A 21,655-nucleotide genomic window follows, 5' to 3' on the forward strand; every position below is an offset into this window, starting at 1 on the left:
ATAAAAACTAGACTATTGGTGGTGAACACGATGCAGTCTAAACAGAAAATGATATATAAGAATGTAAAGCTGAAATTACACAATGTTATAAACTAATATGACTCCAATAAAATAAATTTTTTTAAAAAGCATATAAACCAAGAAAAAGAATAACTCCCTACCACACACCATATCTCTACCTTAATTTAATATGGACCATTAGCCCAAATATTAAAGCTAATTTTAAAGTTTTAGGAGGAAAATTTGGACATTGCCTTTATTTGATATATGATATATAATGCATATTTGATATATATTCGGCATCAATTATATTATATAATTGATATAATTATATATATGCTATATATCAAGTATATTACATATGTACTATATATTGCATATCAAACATATGTTTACATATCAAATATATATCAAATTTTTCTATATTTATATTAAATAAATATTACATATCAAACATATTTATATATCATCTAAACATACTATATATCTCCAATATATTGTGTGTGTGTGCATATATATATATATATAGTATATCTATCTGTACGTATATTGATAAAGGTCTTGAATCCAGAAAATAGAGACATACACGCCTACACCTCAACAGTAAAGGAAACAACCGCATATAAAAACGAGCAAGTGCTCTGCATAGTCCTCCACAAAGGAAAAGATACGAACGGTTCATAAACAGGGACACAGCTCAACACGGTTAGTCATCAGGGAAACACAAATTCAAACCACAACAAAGAGCCCAAACATGACATTCAAAGGACTAAAAATGGAAAAAGACAACACCGAACGTCAGAGAGGCTGTGAAGCCACCAGAACTCTCAGATATTGCTTGGTGGAGTGAAAAATGGCTCAATCGCTTTGGCGCTTTCTTAGAAAAGTAAACGCGCACCTGTCCTCTACTCCAACAGTTCCACGCCTCAGCATTTACTCAAGAGAAATAAAGCAGTGTCCGCAAACAGATTTTTACCAGAAGATTCTTAACGACTCTATTCAAACAATTCCAAATTGGAAACTACTCATGTATCCATCAGTAGGAGAATGGGTAAGTATACAAATGCAGTATATTTTTACAACAGAATACAACACAGCAATAAAAGGATTAAACTTCTGATAAATGCAATAAAATGGATATTATTCAGAACATGATATTATTCAGAAAAAATCACACACAAAGTAGTACATAAAGTATAATTTTCTCTCTCACTACCGGATTGTCTTTGTGTCTTGTCAAGAAACAATTGGTGCATAAATGTGGACCTATTTCTGCACTCGACTCTGCTTTTTGATCTATATGTCTTCTTAAGCCAATAATAACACACGGTCTTGATTACTCTAGTTTCCTAGTAAGTCCTGAAATCAAGTAATGTGATATTTCAACCCTGCTCTTTTTTAGAGTATTTTGAGTTTTCTAGAACTTTCAGCAATGCACTTTTAATTCCTCTAAGCTTTGATCACCTTCTGCTTAAAACTGACGTGATAATCACTGTTTTGTAAGAAGTTATAAAGTGAATTTTAAACTACCTAGCATAGCAGTAGGTACCAACTAAATGTTGATTTCTATCCCTTTTTCTCCTCTTTCCTTCCCTCTCCAAAATCCTAATAGACTTGAATATGAGGATAACAGCCTTTCCTTTTGTGGGCTTCAGTGAATTATATTTAAATCTAAGAAAAGAAGCTAAGAGAACTAAAATAAGTAGAAGAGGGAAACTTTACTGTAAATTTTTACTATTTCCCCACTAGTTCTTTAGATCTTGATTACTAGAGGATTCCACAACTCAGATCGACAATTTCTTATGTGATGGATTCTGTGGCGGAATTCACAATGGGAACTCACGTCCATTTGCCTTTGCAAAAACGTGAGCGAAGTGCAAATGCCACAAGGAATCAGGGTTCCGAAGCCGAATGAGCATCAAACCCACCTGGAGATGGTTTTCCAGATGTGGTGGGCCTCACTGCAGAACTGCACCAGTACTTTTAGGCCCGGAAGGAATCTGTGAGCAGCCAGAGTCTGAGGGACCGAGCCTGGAGTACCCGATGCTCGTGCTCCGTCCTGGATGTGGGGAGAGGCCGGCAGAGCCCGCGGAGCAGACGAGCCAGCGCCCCGGAGGCAGGCAGGGGGGAACACACGGCGATGCTGAATTGCTGTCCCTCTGCCCGGAGCCGGCTGCGACACCGTGCGCGGGGCGGGCACAGCGTCTACCGGGACGGCGGGCGCGGCAGGGGGCTTCCTGGGGCGGCGGGGCCCCGGCGGGTTGGGGACGGGTGGGCGCGATGAGCGGGACCCGGGCCGCCGTCCGTTCAGGCCGCGCTGCGGGATGCGGCGGCAGGGTCTCTGCCGGGCCCCCGGGGGATGCAGCGCCCACCCAAGAACCTTCCGGAGAGCGGCTGCCCCGCCCTCTGATCCAGGGAAGCCCGGCCCGGCCAGGCTGTCCCGGGAGAGAAGGGCGCTGGGCCGCCGCCGGCTCTTGGAGGAGAAGGTCTCCTGGCGCCGCCGCCTCCGCAGGCGGGTTCCAGAGACGCCTGGTCCTCAGGGGACACAGAGCATCAGAGGCAAGGGCAGCGAGGACCCCCTGAGGCCACCTGTCAGGTGCGCTGCTTCAAAATGGGAAGAGGAAGGCCCTTTGCTTTTCCCTGAAGGATGTGAGGGTGTCGGGAAAGGCTCTAGAAGAAGATTGTGTGGGCCCCGAAGATCGTGCGCTGAGACCAAGGGGTCAGGGATCGGGCTGGGGTCAGATTCCTCCTTCCCAGGTGGGCGGGCTGCTGGTACCCCGCTTAGTGTGGGGCCTGGGGGGCTGGGGGGTTTCCTGGGTCCCCTGGCCCCAGCATTGCGACCACCATAGTGGAGTGAGTGGGTCTCTCATACAGAATCTGCTTTAGGTATTGTAAATATCTTCCCCCAGTAGTCCATCCCTCTTTTAAAATTGTTGTGCCATTGAACAGAAATACTTAATTTTGATATCATTAAATCTATTTTTCACCTATGGTTTGCGCTATTTTCTTCTCATTTAAGACATTCTTTCTCACTCCAGGTTACAGGCATTCTGTCCTGCGTGGTCTTAGTTTCATCCTTCACCCTCCACAGTTAAGCCTCTGATCCGTCTAGCCCTCCTGAGTGTTGGGTGTGATGTAAGGATTCGGGTTTATCTGTCTCCACAGACAAGCGAGTGTTTTCAACATCATCTACTAAATAGTTTTTACTCGCTGATTTTTGATGCCACCTTAATATCATTCCCATCAGAGATAAGTCTGTTTCTGAGGGTCTGTTCTTTTCTTTTGATGCGTGTCCTGTCTTCAGTAAGTTCAACACAGTCTTAATAAATGTGGCTTTGGACTATATGTAATCACCTAGAGGAGTGGTGCCTCGTTTTTCACAGTTGACTTAGCTGTCAATGGACCTTGTCATCTTCCACATAAAATTATATAAATCAGTTGTTGAGTATTTTTTAAGTCCTGATGATGTTTAACTGGCATTTATTAAGGTTGTAGATTAAATTGAGGATTACTGTCATTTTCATATCACCATCCAAGAATGTTAAAGACCTATTCATTTATTCAGATTATCCCTCATGTCCTTTGAAGAGAGTTTTAGACTTTAAGCGACAGAGGGAGAGGATGTCCCAGGACACAGGTCAGATCTATCCCCAGAGGAAGAGAAGGAGGGTGGAAGTACAAGACAGCCAAGATAATTGTCCTGAGAAGGCAGGCTTCCTTCATCATTTGGATCCAATTTCATGATTTATTTTCAGAGGGTAAGAGGACAAGAAGGATGGTGGCCAAGTCTTCACAGAGGGAGCAGCATGATTGTGGGAACGAGTCCAAACCAAATCCTGGTTGAAGCATCTCCATCCCTTTGAGGATGTCCAGTTACGTTTTCCAGAGGCTGGTTCTTGGATCCAATACCATCCTGGCAAAGAGGGGTCACTGAGAGGACACCGTGGGCCAGCCCCACCGAATCTGCTGGCAGGAGAGACGCCAAGGACTACAGGCCTGCAGCAGTGCAGGATGACAGGTAAGCCCTGTGCATCTTGTCAAAGCCTTGGAAAAACTTGCACCTGCTCGCACAGGTGAATCCTGCCAGGTGTGCTTGCAGGTGGTCTGCACTCTAAGTCTCGTGTGCACCCCTGCCCGGTCCTCAGATTCGGGGGAGATGATTCCAAGAGCCGGTCTGGTATCCCAAAGCTCCATGCCGACAATTTCTGAGGACTGAAAAGATACCAGGAAAGAGGAAAGCACAGTGGGGAGGGCAGGAGAGAGACTGGCGACTGCGCTGAGTGCAGACAGGCTCACCAGTGAGGCAGAGAGAGGGGCCAAGAAGCACACCCTGACAACACTGAGAGAAAAGACGGTGCAGATGAAATGGAGCAGGCGCCTCACCGATGTGTCTCTGCAGCGGCCTTAATGTTTACTTGCTTTGAGCTCTCGAAACTGAAGTATACCAATACTTTCCCTTTATTAAACTCCTTTGTTCTTTCTGAGGTGAGAGATTGGGTTTCAGGTGAGGAGGCCTTTCCTTTTCGTGTGGTTCTCTCATTTTCCTTTACTGTGTACATTACTGACTTGTATTTTAAAGTCAGCAGAGAGTTATCAAAGTCATAGGATGATTTAATTTTTGTCCTCACAGTCACAGTAAAACCCACTTAAAATGGACTCTTCTCTTTGTATAATGTTTCAGTAGATTCCAATACATTATTTCAAAAGTGCTTTTATATCCATGTTCTCAATAAGGTCTCTACTTCCAGTCTCCATTTTTCTGTTCTTTCCTGCGTGCGAATTCAGAGCTGCATCCAGGGAGACGTCAGATTTCCTTCATTTTCTCAGATCTGTATGTGTGGGGAATTTGATTCGTGAAGATGGACCTGCCCTTTTCAGGGATCACCCTATTGAAGGAGACCATTTTCGGCATCAGTCACCTGACAGGAACCCACTGCTTGTCGGGATTTGTCTACGTGAGTGAGCAAGCTTTCTGTGTTATGAAAATCCTCTTCTCACGGATTTATCAGTTTCCCAGAGTGATGTGTTAAAAAGTAACATAGTATCTGTAGTATTAATGTTTTCCCTAAAAACGAATTAGTTTTTCATTCGAATCTTCTTTCCTGTATCCTGCCATGTGGTAACCATGTGGAATTTCAGTTAGAATGTGTTTTAAAGTCTTGTTTCAAACTACTATAATTTAGATATACTGATTTTTTTCTTTCCCTCTTGATTCCTGTTATGTTTTTCTAGGTTCACGCTTTGTCCTCCCAACGTACATTCCTTCCTGCCTCTTTCACTGGAGGCCTGTGGGGGTGAATTCAGACTCTGTCTATGTGTCAGAAATGTCCTCCCCTTTCTTTGACAGAGAGTTTGGCTCAGTATTTAACTTGGGTTCTGAGTGTTTTTTCCCTTCCTTGTTAGGGTATTTAATGTTTCTGAGCCTCCGTCTCTCTAGCTATGAAATGGGAACGCAGCCCTCAAGACCATAGGCATCACTGAGATGACCCCCACAGAGCTGGCCAGTCGAGTCGCTGCACAGAAGCTAAGTAGTCAGTGATGGCAGCTGTTACGATTATTCTTATAACCTTCAAAGAGAGCATTCTCGGAGAATGACCACGTAAGACTTAGGAGGCAAAGCTTACCCCCAAAGAAGGGAACGGGTGGCCCTGGTGTAATTTTAGTTCTTAGGCCGTGGTGTCTTCAGCTGTGGTCGTCTGCAGTCTGTTCCCGCAAACCCCAGACGGGACAGCACAGCCGGCCTCGTGCCCGGGAGCTTAGGGCTGCATGTTGGGGAGCCTCTGCTCTAACTGGCTAGCTAGATTCAGTGCCGGAAAAAAAGACTGCCCTGCTTTTCCCTCAGACTTTTCCCTGCGTGTTATTCCTCTTCACGCCCAGAGCAGACGTGTCTGTAGCGTGGTCTTCCTCTGGGCCTTGGCTTTCCTCTGCTGCTCAGCAGTGGCGGTGAGGAGGCCTCTGTCTGGAAGTCAGGGGGTTCCTTAGAGCGTTTCTTCTGTCCCAGGCCCCATGACTAAAGTCAATGGAAAACTACAAGAAACCAATCCAGGCAGGACCAGCAATGGCCCAGACCCTTCGGGAATGTGGGTTGTGGTCCCCTCCAGGCAAGGCACCATGACCAGCCGAGGTGCTTGCTGAGGGCAAAAGAGATATGAAACGGGTGATGGAAGAAGGTAGTCATAACTACCAGCTATGAAAAGGTGACCAGCTACAAAACAAGCATTAGATTGTTATGAGCATTTCTTCTTTATTCTCTGTTGACTGAGTTTGAGTGCATGGTGTGTATGTGTGTGAGTGTGTGTGTATGCTCAACTTATATCAAAGTAAAAAAAACGGACTGGTGAAACAGACTCTTGCTGCAAATGTGGGCCTGTTCTTGCTGACTCTCAGCTCACTTTTGGCCATTGGGAACCCAAAGATGCAATAAATTGTTCTCCTCTGCCATGCGGTAGACTCAAGACTTATTAAATGTTGCTACATGTGGGGTCAGCTCTCAGGAGCCTCACAGGCCTGCAGGAGCAACCCTGCAGACACCAGTCCCTTCCTCCTGGCCTTGGATTCGCCCTGGGACCTGGCACTCCTCTTTCTCTTTGGAGGAAAATCAGACTTACCAGCCCTTTCTTTAGCTAGTCACTTGCCTGCATGGCTGTCCCAGGTCAGGAAGGGCCTGGGGGGCCGGAAACCAGGATTTATCCTCAGCTTCTGGCTGTCCTGAGAAGCCCTCCCTGGCAGAGTCCAGCCTGCTGTGTGTCTGGGTGACACTGGCAGCTGTCAGAAAGAAGTGGATAACTCAAAAGTACCAAGCAATTCATCTGGCCCATGTCTCACATGGCATTTCCAGGAACGATGTTCAAAATGCCGCATGGTCACCCTTAAGTTCCTGGTGATGGGGTGGGTTCTCGGGGTGAGCTCAGCGCAGTGTCTGTTCACCACCAAGATGGGAAGCACTTCAGAGTTTTAATCGGTGAGGCTGTGTCCACGCATGTCCATGGATCATCAGTTTGGTGGCATTCCCTGCTGGACCACCCCCCCACCCCCACCCCTCTCATGCCTCATCTTTCAAACCTCCCAACAGGAAAGGCTCACTCCTCCCTGACGTAACCACAGCACAAGACTTTAGAAAAGAACACAGCCATCTCAGGGGCTACACACTTTATGGGCTCAGGCCCAAGTGCCCCTTTAGGACAAGTCAGTAACAACATCACTAAGTGTGTAAACTGGTGGATTGTCCAAAATCATGGACCTCAGAACCGCATGGGTCCAGAAGTCACCCTGGAACAACAAGGAAGAATGTGGGGTCATTCACTGGCCAGAATTATGGTCCCTTATCCTGGCAAACCAGAGCTCACCCACAATCCATCAGGCCCAGCCAGGGAAGAGTGGCCACGATTGAGAGGCTGGGGCCTTCTGGGGAAATTTCTGCCCTAAAAACAATTGTATCAGGAAGTTCAGGGATGCTGGAGATCCTGCTTGACAGGCAGTGGTCATGTTTCTGGAACGAAGCCCAGCTGTAGCCTTAAAGTCGCATCACAAATTTTCCCCGTGGATACAAAACAAGCAGGAAACGGAATTCGGAGTCATGGACGAGGATCCCAGGAGGATTCAAGTCAACGTGAAGGATGAACACGCAGCCCCTACAGGGACACTGAGGATGGGAAGTCGGGCCTCACCCTCTCCACGTGCACGTTTCAATCTATTTACATTTCTTCCACACTGAGAGCTGATGCAGTTGCGGAGATGGACCCAGAAAAACTGCAAGTTCCTAAAATTTGGTCAAAAGAAACCTCAACAAGAGAAGCAGGCAATGTTCCCTATTCCTGCAGAGGGCAGAAGGGCAGCCATGTCCTGGGGCACAAGCTGGTCCTGGCTGGGGCCATTTTTAAAGACACCCAGCTTTCAGTGGTTGTTGCTCTGCCTCCGGAAGCCCCTTCAACCCCTAAATCCCGGGAGATCCGGGGGCTGCGTCTGCTGCTGGCCCAGGTGAAGGACACTGACATGAACCTGTCCTCCGAGGTAGGGGGACTTAGGGCTGTCGTTTGTAGCCAGGGCGAGCTGGCCCTTCTCCCTTCTCCCACATACAATAAGCTGAGGACTCTGCAGCATTACTGGATTCAAGGGGGAATGTGAGATTCTGTCTCATTTACACGAGCACAGGGAGTGAAAGAACCACACCACCACGCCCAGGCTGTGAAACAGACAGGATTGTAATAGACTATTCATGCCGAACGTTTACTATTTACAATCAATGGATATTGTCCCTCCCCAACAGGAAAACAGGTGCTGGGGGAGAGTGAGGGAGCTGGGGTGGGGTCGTCCCCTGTCTCTTGGGCTTCAGGGGACCCCAGGAATCAGCTTACAGTGTCCCCTTCCCCTCAAGTTGGGAGGAGCTGACCCGTTGCAGCCCAAGCACCCCAGCCGAGGCCCCACTGCTGAGGGTGGGGTTGTGACCTGCCAGTGGGACCCGGCTCAGTGTTGGTGGTCTGGCGGCTGAATAGAAGAGTCGGGTTATCTTGGGGGGCCTTCCCCAGAATCATGGCCCACCCCCCCGCCCCGCTACACTCTGTGCTCCAGGCCCTGTGCTCAGTGCTGTCAGCCAACAGCAGCCCGTTTGACCCTGCCACGTGAGCGATCATTTAGCATCACCTATTTCACAGAGGAGTAAACTGAGTCTCAGGAAGCTGAAGGGACTCTCCCCAGTCACAGGACTGATCAGTGGTGGGGCTGGGCTCCCAGCGCCAGCTGTCCAACCCTCTGAGACCATGCTCAGCCTGAAGCTTCTCTGAACCCCTGGGATTCAGTTACCACCAGCCCAGACACTCACTCACCGCTGACTGTGATCATGGCCGCTTCTTCTCGGCCTTGAGTATTCTGCTGGCCGACTAGGACTGGGGCTCCAGCTGGCAGAACAGGCTGTAGCTACAGGACAGAGAGGCACTGTGAGCCGACCAGGAGCCACACGTCAGGTGTCCCCGTACTGCCTGCCAGCAGCTGGAGTCTGGGTGTCCCAGAGGTCGCCACGCAACAAGGCCTCGGGCTGACCAGGGGCCATGGACATGGGCTCTCTGGACTGGCCACCATGGAGAGTCCACCCCTGCCCTCCCCTGACTCCAGCTGGCCTCAGCTCTGATTCCCACTGAGCAGCTCCATGTCCCACAACCAGGCCCCAAATCGCTCCTCGGGCTCTAGCCTGTAATTGTTTGCAGCCACCCGGAGCAGCGGGCTCTCCCTCTTGACTCTGTATTCCTGGGACCAGAGGGAAGGAGAGGACGCAGATGAGGCCTGGGTGGGGGATGCTGCAGGGGCCTTCAAGGGGTGAGGAGTGGGGCAGGGGACCAGGCCTGGGAACTCTCCTTCCCTCCAGTTCCATCCAGGCTCCACCTGTTCTCGGAATGGGACAATCAGCCCCGCCTCCAGGAAGTTTTCCTTGATGCCATCCCCCCTCGACCCACCTGCCAATTGCACAGGTCCCCATCCCCTCTCTGTTATCAAACCCTCCCCGTCCATGTAAGGTGCAGGATGCAGCCGGGGACTCTTCTGCCCTGAGGGTCTCTGATTTCCACTCCCCACCCTGACCGGGAGTGCCCCAGCGGCTCACCTCAGTCCTTTTCTCAAGGTTGATCTCCTTCCCCTGGAAGGCAGACAGCCAAGTCCATCAGACAGAGCCCCTGGCCATGACTAGCCTCTATGCCCCCCGTTTCTCATGCGGTACCACTGCCAGGTCCCCAGAGGGGCCGGGCACACAGAGAAAGCAGGCCTTGGAACTGGGCCAGGCTCTGGGCTCCAGAGAAGGAGGACATGGGGCTGAGGCTGAGGGACCTTGTAGCCCAACCCTCTCAGATGACAGACCTGGAGGCTGCGGCCTCAGGCAGAAGGGACAGCTCAGCCACTCACCTGCTGCCTGACTGGAGGGGCTCAACTTCTCTGTCCCGCCATGGGCCCCGCGGGAGGGAGAGGCTGAGTCCAGCTCACAAACCTCTCACAGCTGTGCCCTCCCTCAGGCGGCTCTGCCGCCTCACCAGCCTGGGGACACAACGGGTGTGTCACACGGACCCTCTGTTCACCCATCCCTGAGATGGGCCTGATGCCCCGGCTCCCAGGGCGGCTCGAGGCTCCCCTGAGAGGAGATGTGCCGGGTGCAGAGAGCTCAGGGCTCAGTTTGGGGCTCCCGTACCCCAAGCCTCAGGATCCGGGTGCCCCTGCCCAGTCCCCACCCTCACTCACCTCCTGATAGTCACCCATCACCAGATGCAGCATCACCAGATCATCAAGGAAAGGCCAAGAAGGGGACAACACCCTGTGACATCCGGGTGGGAGGGGATGAGCCCTTGCTCTCAAGTCCCCCGCAGACCCTCCCCTGAAAAGTCCTCCCCTCGGCGTCCTGGCCCACCCCTGAGCTCCCACGAGGAGCCCCCGAGGACACTTAGCAGCCTCCCCTCAACTCCCTCCCTTCACACCCCAAGAACCCCGCACTCCTCCTATCACCTCCCAGGGCCAGATTCCCACAAGTGACAGGGAACGTGGTCCCTGGCCCTCCCCACCGCAAATCCATCCTGCACCAGCTCTCCAGGCCCTCCTCCTGTCACCTCTACTAGGACTCAGGCACTGTGGCTCCAGGAGGCAGGGCTGTAGGAGCCAGGGCCCTGCTCTCTGAGTCTGAGGCCTCCGGCTGGGTGGGCAGAGCTCCTTCCCCAGGTACCCTCACCTGCTGTTCTGGACTCTCTGTGGTGTATGGCAGGGTGGCAAACGTGGAGGGCCCCTCCTGCCAGGATGGAGGACAAGTCAGTGAGGCCATGCTCCCCTCCCCCCACTTCTCCCCAGCACCACCGGCCTTTGACCCTGGACATCTGACCCCAGCCAACTGCCACCAAGGCTACTCCAACCTCCAGTGTGCTAGGATTCTAGAACAAGCCCAGCTCCAACTGTCACTCTGAGTGTGGCCTGGCCTGGCCTCCCTGAGCCTGTTTCCTCGTCTGGAAAGGGTGAGTCCTCCCCCTCCCTCACAGGGTCTCTGAGGACTCGTGCCATGACCGTCATCACTGCCCTCCCCTCACCCCTCCAGGGGGAGCAGGGCAGAAAGCTCCGCATGCTCCTCTCCCCGCTTTTAGCCCATCACCCCCCTTGAGGCCTGCGCCACAGGACCATCATGCCTGCATCTCCCCGATGAGGAGACAGAGGCCCAACAGGGGCAGCGAGCTGCTCAGGGCCACAGAGGAGAGGCCACTTGCCCCTCCCAGCCAGAGGCCCTGTTCTCATGTGCTCACCTAACACCCATCCCCACCCCTGACCGGAGCCCTGTGCCCTCAGTTCTCAGGTGTGTCCTTGGCCGAGACGTGGATGGAGAGGGCGGGGTGTCCTGGGAGCCTGGGTGAGTGGCTCCTGCCCGGCCCAGGCCCTGGAGAGTCTGGCCCCCAGGCTGGAACGGAGGCCACGCCAAAGCCTTCGCTTCCCTAAGGAGCCCCTCAGGACATTCCCCTGAACAGAACTCTTTCTTCATCCACTCAGGACGTGGACCCCAAGGTGCCACCTCTGATCAACAGGGAAGGGGGTGACAGGACACTTTGCTGCCTCGCTTACATGAAGCTTCCAACGTCTGCTCAGGAAGCATCCACTAAGAATCCTTCAGGTGGCCAGACACTTCTCCTCAGCCAGCTGGGACATACGTCATTGCCAGCTGGGCACTCAGGTGAGACTCCTGTGACTGAGTAGCAGGGACTGTTCTAGGGGCCCAGTGGGGAGTCCCAGAATGCACCCGGATCTGACTCTGCTCCAGACATTCAGCCTCCAGACTGAGCAGCCTGTTTGTCCACCTGGCCTGTGGGAATGCCTGCCATGCCCATCCCTGGGGCGGGCGGGCTGCACCCCCCTTGGAGACGTGGTGAAGACAGCAGGAGCAGCGGGAGCTTGGCTTCCTGAGGACACTCTGGGCTGGTGGAGGGAAGATAGGAACCCTCACCCACCTCACCCACCCCACAGCCTGCAAGAAGCTAAGTCTGGCAGGATGGACCTGCACAGAAGCCAGAGACCTGCTCATTGTGCCAGCTCGGCAGCCCCTCCTGGACCAGCCCAGCCAGCACCACCACGTCCCGTGACCAGGGCCCCCTGCCCACAGGCTGCAGCCTGTCTGCCCGTGGACCAAAGAGATCCCTCCTCTTGCTAATCTGGACAAGACACACTGGGATTTTTCAGAGAAAGTTTAAGTGAGAAACTATCAAACCACACCCTGCCCTGTCCCCCTCCCACACACACTCCTCTCTTTCCAGACTTCCCGCCTCCACTCGACCTTGGTCATCAGTTTTCTGCTCAGAGACTTGTCTTTGCTGCATAGGCTGTTAAATTTTCAGAGCTCTCCCTGAGGGGAGGGGAAAGAAGGAAGGAGACATGGAGGACTAATGCCTGTGGGGGCTTGAGTGCAAACCCCTTTTATTTGAGACCCCACAGGATGCAAACAGCCTGCACGAGTGCTCTCACTGGGCTCCTCTGAGCACTCAGGTCTCCGTGGGACTGGGGACGGGGCTCTCCTGTGGTCACCTGGGGCCTCCGTTCCCGTTGCTATGGAGCAGCTCTGGTGTGACCAGGGTGAGCTTCAACTGTTGCTATCAAGTCAGCACTTGAAAATCTCCGATTTCGCTCAGCCCAGCACCTGCCATTCAAGGAAACTGATTCCTGAAGCAGAACTGGTGCACTCAGGACCCCAGGAGGCTTAGGGAGCCCCCCTCCTGCCCAGGCCCTGTCCCCAGGGTTTGCCACCTCCCAGGCGTTCCCAGGTGACTGAGGGGCAATGGCAGACATACGGGAGGTCCCTCCTCTACCAGGTCTCGTGTGCAGAGGCCCACCGACCAGGAAACTCCCCCACGTTTTCTCCAGATGGTCTAAGGAGATATTCTGCAGAGCAGAGACAACAGCGTGTTGTGAGAAGTTCGTTAGGATGTCGCACTCCTGGGAAGGGAAAAGAATGAGCTGTCGGTGGGGCACTGGGGCCTCGCTTGCTCTGGCTTCAGTCCCCTTCAATTTAAATCTCCCGTCCTGGAAAAGACAGGTGCTCAGGGAGCCCTGCAAGGGCACATTTAGGACCCAAAGAGGAACACTCACAGAGAGCAGGATTTTAGCTCCACCCAAGGAAGGAGCCAGGTAGGAAGTGCGCATCCTACTGCTGGGACCTGGACTCCAGGTCTGCATGTCCCTGGCAGGAAGGGCCTAGGGACTGAGCAGGACCTTAGACCACACACTTCAATCCTGAGACCTGATAAAGGAGCAGCAGCAGCTCCCAAGGCCTCAGAGAGGGAGCGCACTGGCCTCCCACAGCATCCCTGGGCCACCTGAATCCAGAGCTCCATGACTTTAACCCTGTCCCAGGCCATCATACTTGGGTTCCCCAGGCAGGTGGTGATAACACAGTTGACCACACTTTGAAGTGGTTGGTAGACCCCCAGACGGTGCTCGTTCCCATGCTTGTTTCTCTTGCCCCAAGTGGACTCAGGCACTGAGAGGGCACCAACTTCCTGAAGAGCTATTGGGACACGGGGAGTGTCACTTGGCCCTGCCACACCCCAGCTCTGTGTCTGCAGCCCCTAAAATCCCAGGCAGGGCTCACAGTTTAGAGGTGGAGCTGAGGAAGCTGAGGATGTGGCCTGAGCCTCGTGGGAGCCCCTGGGTTGTATTCTCTGTCCACTGAGGACACCCAGCACAGGATGACCCAGGACGCTGCCCCACCCAATGGCTCAGGCCCCACCCGGCTTCCCATCTCTTCTTCCCCATTTACTGGGCACAGCCACCCTGTGCAGCAGGTCCTGTTAGTGTCCTCTTCTACTGTCCACAGGTGGACAGCAAAGGCGTGGGCCTTCAGGAAGTTGCCCAGGTCATTTGGTAGGGAAGGGGTGGAGCCGGGATGTGGACCCAGATCATAGGAGTCCAGATCAGGTCTGGGGCAGCTGATGGCAGGGGGAAGGCCTGCCCCACCCTGCCCTGAGAGCCCACCTGCTCCCCGCGTCCACGATCGTTAGCTGTTCTGCGACCTGCTTAGGAGGGAAGGCCGGGAGGTTAGGCTTCTCCTCGCTCAGGGGGTTCTTACCCGCCACAGGCCTGGGGCAGGAAGGCTCTGGGTTTCGAGCCGCTGTATTTTTGGAGCTGGTGATGGAATTCCCATTAGACCTGGTGGTCCAGGTGACTCCAGCTCAGGAGCTGCCACTCCCGCTGGAGCTGATGCTGGTCCTTGCTCCAGCTCCAACACTGCTGATGGCGGTGATACTGACTCCGGCGCTACAGGTGGTGGTATCAATGGAGCTGGAGCTGGAGCTGGCTCTACCTCCGCAACTGGCCACTGTTGTGGTTCTGCAGCTGGCTGGAGACCTGGAGCTGGCACTGGAGCAGGATAAAGAGAAGGGTTCACCCACATGACTGACTTTCCATTGCCTTACCCCAAACAGGAAAGATCCCACTGCCCTTACAGGAATACCCAGCCCATGAACCCGCCCCAGATAGTCTTCACAGCCTGCAGCCCCCCTTACCCTCTGGCTCTGCCTCAGTGGCCTCTAGAAGCTCCAACTAGACCAGGATCACAGGGTCACAGCAATTCAGGACAGAGCTAGGTAAGGTAACCTGCACGTACAGCCCCTTTACCTTGAAAAAGGGACAGTGCAGGGGCCGCATGGAAGTCTGAGAGTTCTGTTCTGGCCAGGTGCCCAGCATGAGAGAGAGGACAGTGGGGAGAGTCGTGTGAAGTGGAGTCTGAAGCCTGGCCTTTCCTTCCACACCGTGCTCCCACAGCTCCCTTATCTGGGTCGAGGACCCACAGGATGGCCCAGCCCACACCCAACCCCCTGTGGCTGTCCGTGCAGTGGAAGGCCTGGTCATCGACCAGGTCTAACAGAGAGCCTGTGGGAGTCTCATCTGCCCACTGACACTCTTCTCCCAGGGCCTGGCCAGAGCCGATCCCATCCCCCATGCACATGAGCATCAGGACTTAGGTTGGAGGCAGATTGGTGAGCAGGCGGCTCGCCACACCTACTATCTGGGGCCCCGGTGGTGGTGGTTAGGACAAGTGGATGTGGAGAGGGCACAGGGTGACATGGGACTGTGGAAAGGATGGGTCTCTCAAGGCCCACTCAGTCCCCTCCCCTCTGCTTCTCAGGGAGGCTGCGACCCCACCCACAGGTCTCTTTGACTCATGTCCTCATGAAGGGCAAGGCCCCAGACCTCAGCCCTCTCATGGGAATCAAACCTGTGCGAGATCCAGAGTTCTGCCAGTCAGTCCTTCCCCAGCCACAGCCCCCAGAGACTCCCAGGCTCTTCTGTGGAGACAGGAGGCCTGCCTTCTGCACCCAAAGACCACTCACGTTCTTAGATGGAGCTCCTGTTGGTCACCCTGGATGGAATACGGCAAGATGCATCCATATCTACAAGAGGCCATGGGGGTGTGACATCCAATATGCTGTGAACATGACTGCTTATGATGTCTAGAGTGACTGTCCCACTCTAAGACAGGATCTCACGCCCAAGGATTGAGTCTGCTCCATTTACTGAATGACCTTATTGGCCAGGAAAGTGCCTGCACGGAGTAGGTATTTAACAGAGATTGTTGAAGAATGAACTCAACCGGAACCTCCCCAGGTGTCGACATGGCTCCAGGCCTCCTCTGCCCGCCCCTGGAAATCCCTAATTTGGCTACCCCAAGGACAAGGACCAGGACCAGCTGGATGGAATCTCAAAAGTTCTTTACAAATGGGAAAAGAGGTTGCTTTCCATGAGGCTTTCCAAACTCAGGAAAGCCACGGGACAGTTCGGAGTGAGGCAGAGAGCTTCTCCATGGGAGAGAGAGAATTAATAAAGATGAAAATGTCCAGCATGTCCAGCAGTCCTTTCTGCAGAGCCAGGCGCCAGGGAAGTACCTGCCACAGCTTATCCCATGATTTCCTCCAGTAACCGCACGAGGTTCATCTTCTGACCACTCCACTTTCGGAAGAGCAAAGTGAAGCTCAGAGAGGTGTGTTGACATTCTCCAGACACACAGGTAGCAGGTGGGAGACCCAGAGCTGCGCTGAGGAGGAAGCAGCTCTCACCTGTGGGACAGCTGGCCCAACACCTGCTGGGTGGTGTCGAAGGTGTGGTGGGGGCAGGGCGAGGTGGCAACGTAGCTGTTTCCCCCTGGGGAGGCTGGTGCCAGGGATTCTGTCGCCTTCTCCATTGTGCCTGCCTTGGGGTCAGCATGATCAGGCCCGATGGAGGGACAGGGTTGAGTCCTTTTCACACCGAGTGGACAAAGAGAGACACACCGCGGCATCACCAGGAGCCCCCAGGAGGATCAGGGTCTGGAGCTCAGCCCAGAAACTCCCGTCACCTCAGGAACTCACGCAAGAGGAGGAACATGTGTGCCCACACAGGAAAACGTTCTAGGCTTTAAAAGTCTGATTTGGGGAGAAATAATAAACAGCTGGCACCTTCAAGATGTTCTGTCAGCTGGGAAACAATAACACCTCCCTGTATCAATAGCCTGTGTTAAGAGTGTTGTCCCCGCGAGTCGTCAACAAACTTCCCCGCTGTAGATACTGGGAAAGAGAGGGGTAGGGATTCCAGGCGGCTGCTCAAGATCACGAGGTCAGAAGTGGAACAGGACACAGCATGGGCTGCGTGACATCCCTCCAAACAGCCTGAGGCTTGGTCTGCTCCTGACATGGAGGGGAAGGCTCTGTGGAAAGCACATTCCTGGGAGGGCCCCAGGGCAGTTGCCAGATTCCAGGCTGGGTCTGGGTCTACCTTGTCATCTTGGGGTCCTGAGTGTGGAGACCCCTCTGTGCCCACACTTACCGCAGACCAGCAAGGCTGTTGTTGGCCTGAGGCACCTGCCCCTCGTCTAGGGAGATGGAGAGTTTGAACCCCTCCACGAGCTCCTCACAGAGGTCCCGGGTGGAGCGCTAGAAAGACAGAGCCCGGTCCGGGGCCAGTCTGCCTCAGGGGCCTTCCACCCAGTCTATGGCCCCAAGTTATGGCAGACCCAGCACACTAACACAGCCTGTGAGGACACACTTAACGTGTTCCCTGCGCACTGCTGAAATGGCAACAGAATTGAATCCTGTCAAGGTCCAGCAACATCTAGAGGCTGAAGGGCTGTGGCAAATGACCTCCTTTATGGGATACTATGAAGATGAGTAAGGCCACAGCTCCTGGCCTGGTGGGCCTACAATGACTCGATGGGTTCTGCGAGATGACAAGTTGCAGAGAAACGTACACAACACCTTACTCCCACCCCATTTTCGTACAAACCGCCCTATCAGGTGTGATGATTTGTAAGCTTCTGGGAAGGGCTGCCCGGACAGTGGAGCCGACTGCTCCACGGGATTCCCGGGCGGGAGTTAAAAGAAAATAGCAGCCAAATGCAAAGACAACATAAAATTTTTCTCTGCTATTCCAACAAATGTGCGAAGAGTGTATTTCTACTCTATTACGTAGCAGGTGAGCTCTGTGTGGAGGGCCAGATTTCTCTGGGATCAGGCCTGTGGGATGCTCACGTGGGAAAGCCCTGGCCGGGCCTCAGGGAGTCCCCAGATTTGAGTCTGGGTGCTGGTCCCACCCAGTCATCTCGAGGTCCTGAATGTGGAGACCCTGTGCTGCTCTCTCACCTCGGACCAGCGCTGGATGGTGAATGTGGCCTCCTGCTCCTGCCCCTTGTCTACAGAGTTGGAGCGGTTAAACCCACCCGCCAGCTCCTCGAGGCTCTCCTGAGTGGAGTTCTGCAAAGACAGTGCCCGAGAGCCAGGCCAGGAGGAATCAGGGGCTGCCTGCACACTGCCACTGGGACCAGCTCCCAAGGGGAAGTCTGTTCCTCAGTTCAGGCACAGAGATCTCCAGTCAGGAGGGAAGGAGATGACACCTCTAGGGCTCGGTAACTAGGAGTGGAGGAGCTCACCTTCTCATGCTGCCAGCCACGACCTGGGGTCTGAGCACGACAGGCCCAACAGGCTTCCCACCCTAACAACCAGCTCCTGCCCAGGAAAGATCCACCCCTCATCCCTGCCTTCCTCCTTCCACACTCTCACACACACACAAGCACACACGCACACACGCACACGATCAGGGCGAGGGGTGTGGGGCTGCTCAGGTGGGATCACAGCTGCATGCTGGTCTGCATGGCCTGCCCTGGGCTGCCCCGTGTTACCTTTGGGTGCCTCCTGCCAAATGGCCAGATGTGTTGGGGATGACGGGTAAGCTAACATCTACAACGACAAAAACGATTCTCTTTCTGGGCCTTTCTGAGCCCAGAATCCCTGAAAGTTGGGACCCAACCACAAAACGTCCTTGTCTGTTGAGCACTCCAGTCAAGTGAGCTGGATAGGGGGCTGTGGGTGCCTGATTGGTAGCAGAGTCCTAAGTTCTGTTGAGCTCCACGACCAAGGAAGTGAGGTCACTTTTTCAAGAGTCATTACCAGGGCCACTTTGTGCAATCACTCTCCCAAGCCCCCCTGAACAGCTATTGCTCACCCTCGTCCCCCACGTCATCTCCTGAAGGGTACACAGTGAGCCAGCACAGCCCTAGCCACGGCTCCCTGGAAACCTAACTACGGTCGTAGCTTTTTCTTACCAGTTCTGCGTCCTGGGGAAGTCACTGTGCCTCTCAGGTCCTCTCCAGTCTCCAAACCTGCACAATGGGGATCAGGCTACAATCTACTTCTTAGGGACATCATCAGGTAGATATGAGATAATATCCATAACCTCTGTGGGCTGGTGTCACATGTATCTAAGGCACAAACTTAGAGATGGAAGAATTAGGAGAAGGGGTGAGATGTAGCATGGAGCACCACTCAAAGCAGGCCTGGGTTCCAGCACTGTGACGTTGGAGAACCCAGCACTGTGACGTTGGAGAACCCAGCACTGTGACGTTGGAGAACCCAGCACTGTGACGTTGGAGAACCCAGCACTGTGACGTTGGAGAACCCAGCACTGTGATGTTGGAGAACCCAGCACTGTGACGTTGCAGCAGTCGCTTCCAACTTGGCCGCATTTTCAGGTCAGCGTCATGAGGGGGGGTGAAATGAATGGAAATTCAGGTATTGTCATCCTGTGGCATAAAACCATTCAATTGTTTTGTGTTATATTTAAAATGAGACCCAAGGGCCTCATCTTGGCCTATGGGGTGGACAACCTCCACAGTGGTACCCAGTAAATCTCACCCATGGGATACACCTCCCTGTGGATCCACTCAGTGGTTAGTAACTGTCTTCTGACCAATAGCATACAGCCAATGTGATGGGGTGTCTTGTCTGAATTTTAATTACACAAAGTCTCTTGCTTTCCTCTTCCTCCCTCTCTTGGTTCCATCTTTCTCTCTCTCTCTCTCAGTCTATTGTATCCCTGGAACTGGGGAATCGAGCACTGGTGTTTTGGACTGCCCAGTGTGCCCTAACGTGGCCCTTAGAGGAGAGAAGCAAGGGGGTGCCCAGGCCACCAGACAGAAGGGAACTCAGGCTCTCAGTCCAAACCGAGTCCTGAAAGCTGAGAGTGCACTTGGAGCCAATCCTCTCCCAGTCGAGCGTCAGTTGAGGCCACAGCCCCAAACTGTTAAACACATTGAGGCAGAGGAACCCAGCAAAAACGTGCCTGATTGCTGATCCACACAAATGGTGAGATGGTAAACATTTGTCGTTTTCAAATGCAAGGTTTAGGGGCAACGTAGTCAGAGAGGAAAAGGTAACTAACAGCCTCCCAGGCCCTGGCCCTACCTTCCACCCCATCTCCTGTTCTCCTCCCCAGTGCCCTCTGGCCACAGCGCCACCTTTCTAACCTCCTCTGGCCAAACCTACTTCTGTCAGCAAGACTGCACCAGTGGTGCCTTCTCCCTGACACACTGCTCCAGACTCGTGCAGGGCTGGCTCCCTCTTGTCATTGTGGTCACAGCAAATGTCACTCCAGTGAGGCCTTCAGACCCTCCTGCCCAGTTGACCCCCAGCCCTCCCTCACAGCCCCCTGCTGTGTTCTCCACAGCACCTGCCCTTTTCTTTCTCAGGTCTTTGCTGTTGTCCATCTCTCCTCCAGACTGTGAGCTCCCCGCAGGCGGGGACCACTCGGTCATTTTCAGCCCGCATGGGGGCCACCCGGGTGCCTGGCACAGGGGGAGTGCTCAGCACACAGCTGCTGAATGAAGCAATGGGAAGACCTTGCACCTTCCTCCTGCTTCTGACTCACTTTGACTGTGGAGATGAGGGCTAGTAATTGGAGGGGCTAGTTGTTTCTGAGGCGGGGCAGCCAGAAAGACCACTGCATGACTCTTCGCTCCTCCAGGAGCCCAAGCAACGCTAGTGGCCACCATGTAAATTGTAGGTGCTCGGCATAAAGACTTGATCTACATATACTACGTGTTGATTACCACAATAAGTTTAGTCAACATCCACACCAAAATAAAAAAAATTTTTTCCCTTGTGATGAGAAGTTTCAGGACCTACTTTCTTAGCAACTTTCAAATATATCACACAGCAATGTTAACTTATACAGTGCTGTATATCAATTATATCTCAATACAATCGAAAAGAACAAAAACTCAGTGGCCATCACTGACACTGGAAGCCTCTGCCCCCTGGTGGCCAGCACTAGCACTGCAGCCCAGGCAGGAACTCCCCCAAGCAGAAAGGCTGCTTTCTTTGGGTGTCCTCAAGGCAGAGGGTCTCCAGTGTCCCGGGGTAGAAGAGCAGGACCTGCAGGCTTCCAGGGAGTGGGGGGAATCTCAGGAGTCTGCCTTTCCCCTCGTCTTTCTGTCCCCCACCAGGGTGTCCTCTGCACTCATGAGGCACCCAACCTCAGCCAAGACAATGATGCCTCCCTACTTTGTAATGAGGACCCCGAGGATCCACCAAGGACTAGTCTTCTCCCTGGAATCTGGACTTGGTGTCCGGTGCTCTGGCTTCTTCCTTATCCCAAGTCTCATCCACCCAAGCCCCCAGGGCTACTCGGTTCTAAGGGATCTCCAGGGAGTGGAAAGCGTTTTCTCAGGCTCTCAGAGCAGTGGGTCATCGACGGAGAAGCCAGCCCAACAGACACGCTGTGAGCCATGGAACCCTTGGAGTCACCCGCCGGGTGCTCTCCACTTTATACAGGAGGACACTCACTGAGGGCTTCTCTCCTGCACCCAAGGTCTGCAAAGGGGATGATGGCCTCATCACACTTCCAGGTGCTCACAGAGGTGGACTGCAGGACCCCAGTCCTGTCCTTTCCAGGCTGGGCCAGGGACGGCTCTGGAATCTGTAGAGACCTGGGAACCTTGGGGATCCCTCTGCCCATCTCTGTGCCCCCAGGCACGTATCTAGGAGAATGGACGCTACTGCCCTGTGGGAGAGCTGCCTCCAATCTCTCTCTCTCCTGCCTTGCCACTTCCCTGGTCTCTGCTCTTTTTTGACTGCACCTCCTGGTCCCCACATAAGGTCAGCGTGAGTGGGTGTGCCTGTGCACATGCGAAAATGCAGAAAGGACAATGGCCCCGAATAGAGAGGGGGTGGGCGGGAATCCTCTAGGATCTTAAGGCCTCTCATTTCCAAAAGAAACCTGAAGGGAAGAGGCTGAGCCTTGGCCAAGGAAGCCGGAGCTCTCTCTAATCTTCTGGACACTGACCACCTCCCAACTGTACAGTGTGGGGTAAGATGTGCAAGCATAAGCACATGCTCAGCCAGGACAGGTCATC

At 53.4% G+C, this 21,655-nt stretch overlaps 1 protein-coding gene, 2 long non-coding RNA genes and 1 other non-coding gene across 4 annotated transcripts in view; 1 reads left to right on the top strand and 3 right to left on the bottom strand.

The window, feature by feature from the left end:
• LOC138921524 (uncharacterized) overlaps positions 1-4,194 on the bottom strand; it is a 31,842-nt gene extending 27,648 nt beyond the window's left edge. The window contains exons 1-2 of the mRNA XM_070255746.1: positions 4,062-4,194; positions 1,929-2,535 (exon numbers count right to left, since the gene is read on the bottom strand). Of these exons, the coding sequence (XP_070111847.1) occupies positions 1,929-2,535; positions 4,062-4,194 (740 nt within the window). The remainder of the gene's footprint in view (positions 1-1,928; positions 2,536-4,061) is intronic.
• Positions 4,195-5,192: 998 nt separating this feature from the next.
• Positions 5,193-10,857, bottom strand: LOC138921468 (uncharacterized). The gene is made up of 4 exons (XR_011434075.1): positions 10,700-10,857; positions 10,219-10,291; positions 8,823-8,913; positions 5,193-7,759 (listed from the first exon to the last, which is right to left on the bottom strand). It is a non-coding gene; the product is annotated as an uncharacterized lncRNA (long non-coding RNA).
• LOC111771338 (uncharacterized) lies at positions 10,847-12,188 on the top strand. The gene is made up of 3 exons (XR_002805133.2): positions 10,847-10,976; positions 11,500-11,680; positions 11,971-12,188. It is a non-coding gene; the product is annotated as an uncharacterized lncRNA (long non-coding RNA).
• Positions 12,189-12,384: 196 nt separating this feature from the next.
• On the bottom strand, positions 12,385-18,255 carry LOC102150074 (uncharacterized). The gene is made up of 4 exons (XR_011434074.1): positions 14,502-18,255; positions 14,066-14,355; positions 12,789-12,879; positions 12,385-12,637 (listed from the first exon to the last, which is right to left on the bottom strand). It is a non-coding gene; the product is annotated as an uncharacterized protein (transcript).
• Positions 18,256-21,655: the final 3,400 nt, after the last annotated feature.

The sequence above is a fragment of the Equus caballus genome, chromosome 30, assembly GCF_041296265.1.
Source record: "Equus caballus isolate H_3958 breed thoroughbred chromosome 30, TB-T2T, whole genome shotgun sequence".
NCBI classification, from domain to species: domain Eukaryota; kingdom Metazoa; phylum Chordata; class Mammalia; order Perissodactyla; family Equidae; genus Equus; species Equus caballus.